Source organism: Sinocyclocheilus grahami, unplaced genomic scaffold, assembly GCF_001515645.1.
Source record: "Sinocyclocheilus grahami isolate Dianchi unplaced genomic scaffold, SAMN03320097.WGS_v1.1 scaffold698.1, whole genome shotgun sequence".
NCBI classification, from domain to species: domain Eukaryota; kingdom Metazoa; phylum Chordata; class Actinopteri; order Cypriniformes; family Cyprinidae; genus Sinocyclocheilus; species Sinocyclocheilus grahami.
Genome location: NW_015505877.1, coordinates 570,406 through 573,007, shown reverse-complemented (window position 1 = coordinate 573,007; position 2,602 = coordinate 570,406). Strand labels below are relative to the sequence as shown.

At 37.9% G+C, this 2,602-nt stretch overlaps 1 protein-coding gene across 1 annotated transcript in view; it reads left to right on the top strand.

Moving 5' to 3' along the window:
* Positions 1–2,602, top strand: part of LOC107559768 (uncharacterized) — a 50,333-nt gene that overhangs the window by 25,450 nt on the left and 22,281 nt on the right. The window contains exons 8-10 of the mRNA XM_016243716.1: positions 1,215–1,352; positions 1,452–1,536; positions 1,715–1,857. Of these exons, the coding sequence (XP_016099202.1) occupies positions 1,215–1,352; positions 1,452–1,536; positions 1,715–1,857 (366 nt within the window). The remainder of the gene's footprint in view (positions 1–1,214; positions 1,353–1,451; positions 1,537–1,714; positions 1,858–2,602) is intronic.

Below are 2,602 nucleotides of genomic sequence, written 5' to 3'. Positions count from 1 at the left end.
GTTTTGTACTTCTAATAAGTGACCGTTGTTTTGTTTTGATTTCTCACCTGCGCTTCCGCGTTCGTCACTTCTGAGCAGCGCATGCACAAAACTGACCTCATACGTCATCCTCCCGGAACTGCTTCCGTGTACAACTGTTGGCGCAAGCTACATTAAAGTGATTATTACGTTTTGAATATGGATATTTTTCTTACAAAGATGCATCGATTCGCTACAGGAGGCCTTTGTTCACCCCCCGGAGCCGTGTGAGACACTTTGTTTTATGGATGGGCGCTTTTTATTTCACTTCTTTTGGACTGAAGCACCGCAACACCTGCTATGTGTGCAATGATAGAGCTTGGAATAGCCAGGACAATTTTTAATATAACTCCGACTGGATTCGTCTGAAAGAAGAAAGTCATGTACACCTAGGATGACTTGAGGGTGAGTAATTTATGGGCTAATTTTCATTTTTGGGTGAACTAACCCTTTAAGGCTTATAAGATAGAAAAATGTTTCATAATTCATAACTCCTTTTTTTCTACATGTTTATATTTGTTTGCCTTTTTTTTTTTGTTTTTGCTTTTGTTGTTGCTTTATCCAATTTATTTTGCAATGCAGAAGTGTATTTTCTGTGTGACTGCTATAGGTAAATAACTAGAAAAATAATGCAGTTAATGCCAAAACTGTTTACGCTACAAAACGGTGTTTAAGATAAAATATCAAAATTATATGATAGTAAATACCAGTTTGCAATATCAAGCAGCAAATAACTGGAAGCGAATGACACCAGAAGCCTCGCACATTCATGTTACAAATGGCAGCATCCACTCTTATATTAAAAATAAAGTGGATATTTTCTGCTTTATTTTTGTTTCCCTATCACTGTCCTAACCAGACATGACGTGACACACAGGCGATAAAAGGTGTCTTTTATGTTAATCTGAGTTTTTGTCCTAACCAGCCTATATGCAACAAGTGACAGGATTCTGTTTTTGAAATGACTGTGTATATCATTGTGCACATGAGTTTAATTGCACCTTTGTGCTAGACATAAATGATCCTCAAATCATGAGGCATGTGGAGGAGAGGTGTGAGATTACTTTTTTAAATTGTTAGTATTAAAGAGACTCTGGTTGCCACCCAGAACACTCGAGCTCTGGTTTTTACACAGACAAACACTATTTGTATTTTCTTCCAAAAACATAATGCGTTTATCATTATTTTGTTGGCAGGGTGTGGTTAAGAACAAGAGCGATGGAACCCTGACCATCATTACAGAGAAACATGATAACCTCACGGCCTCTGCTACTGACAATTTATCAGATGATGAGCTGAATGTCATGGATGAAGTGGAGCTCACTATTTTGACTGTGAGTAAAATTATTAGTACAACACATTGTATCTTTCTTTGTATTCAAACTTTTGATTGTATTCAAAGCTTCCTAATATACAAATGCTGTGTATTGAAGGTGAACAACACAAAGAAGGCCGTCCGACTCAAAAAGCTGCCCGAGGGCTCTGTGACCTTTAATCAAAAAGCAAAAGGCAATGAAAATATTTCCGACGCAAAGGACAGTACATTTGGCACTACCCCTGGCAAAGACAAGGTACTTTAGGCTATTAAAAGGCATTTTTTATTCTCAGCTGTCCTTTTGGAGATAACTTTAGGAAATTGGTGCGCTCATGGAAATTTTCACTTTCTTCTAAAAGTGCATTTACATCTTTTATCTGCAGTGGAAGCCCGTGACCATGGAGGCTGGTTCTCAAGATTCAGTCTCCTTAGACGTAAGCAGTGAGAAATACGAGGGGACGATTACCAAAATCGCCCCAAAGAAAAGCCCAAGCCAGGAAAATGTGGTAGGCTTTCACCCTCCTGCAACCTGAGCACAAACAGCATCTCATTAAAACCTGAAAAAAATCTTGATAAACGATTAAAGTGCATTTATAACATTTGAATCTTATATAGAATAATGTAAGAGTGTAATGTTGTTTTATGACACTTTGAAAATTATGAAATTGATGAAAATTACCCCATTATTTACTCACCCTATTTCTTCTTTCAGACGAACCAAATTGGAGTTATTAAAAAAAGTCCTTGCTCTTCCAAGCTTTATAATGGCAGTGGGTAGTGGTTGAGATATTAAAGCAAAATAAAGTGCGTCCATCCATCATAAAAAAGTAATTCACACGGCTCCGAATAAAGGCCTTCTGAAGTGAATCAATGCGTTTTTTATAAGAAAAATATCCTTATTTAAAACTTTATAAATGCAATCTCTAGCTTCGACTAACTGTCGGTTGGTTCTCGCGAGACTAGCATATTCTCACCAGAGCTTATGCTACACCTACGTCCTACGTCAGAGGTCCCCAACCACCGGGTCGCAACCCAGTACCGGGCCGTGGAAGAGTTGCTACCGGGTTGCAAGAACGTTCTGGGAAAAATGTGTAGCCTATGGCACTCTGTTATATATTGCGTTTTGTTGATTATTCAAATTATTCTGTATTTTCGTTTTGTTGCATGCGATTTCTATGGAGTAGCAATTTCATGTTCAATTAGTAAATGAATGATTGTTCTGATCTGTCATATATTAGGGGTTAAACGGAGTGCAGTTGATCTGTGATA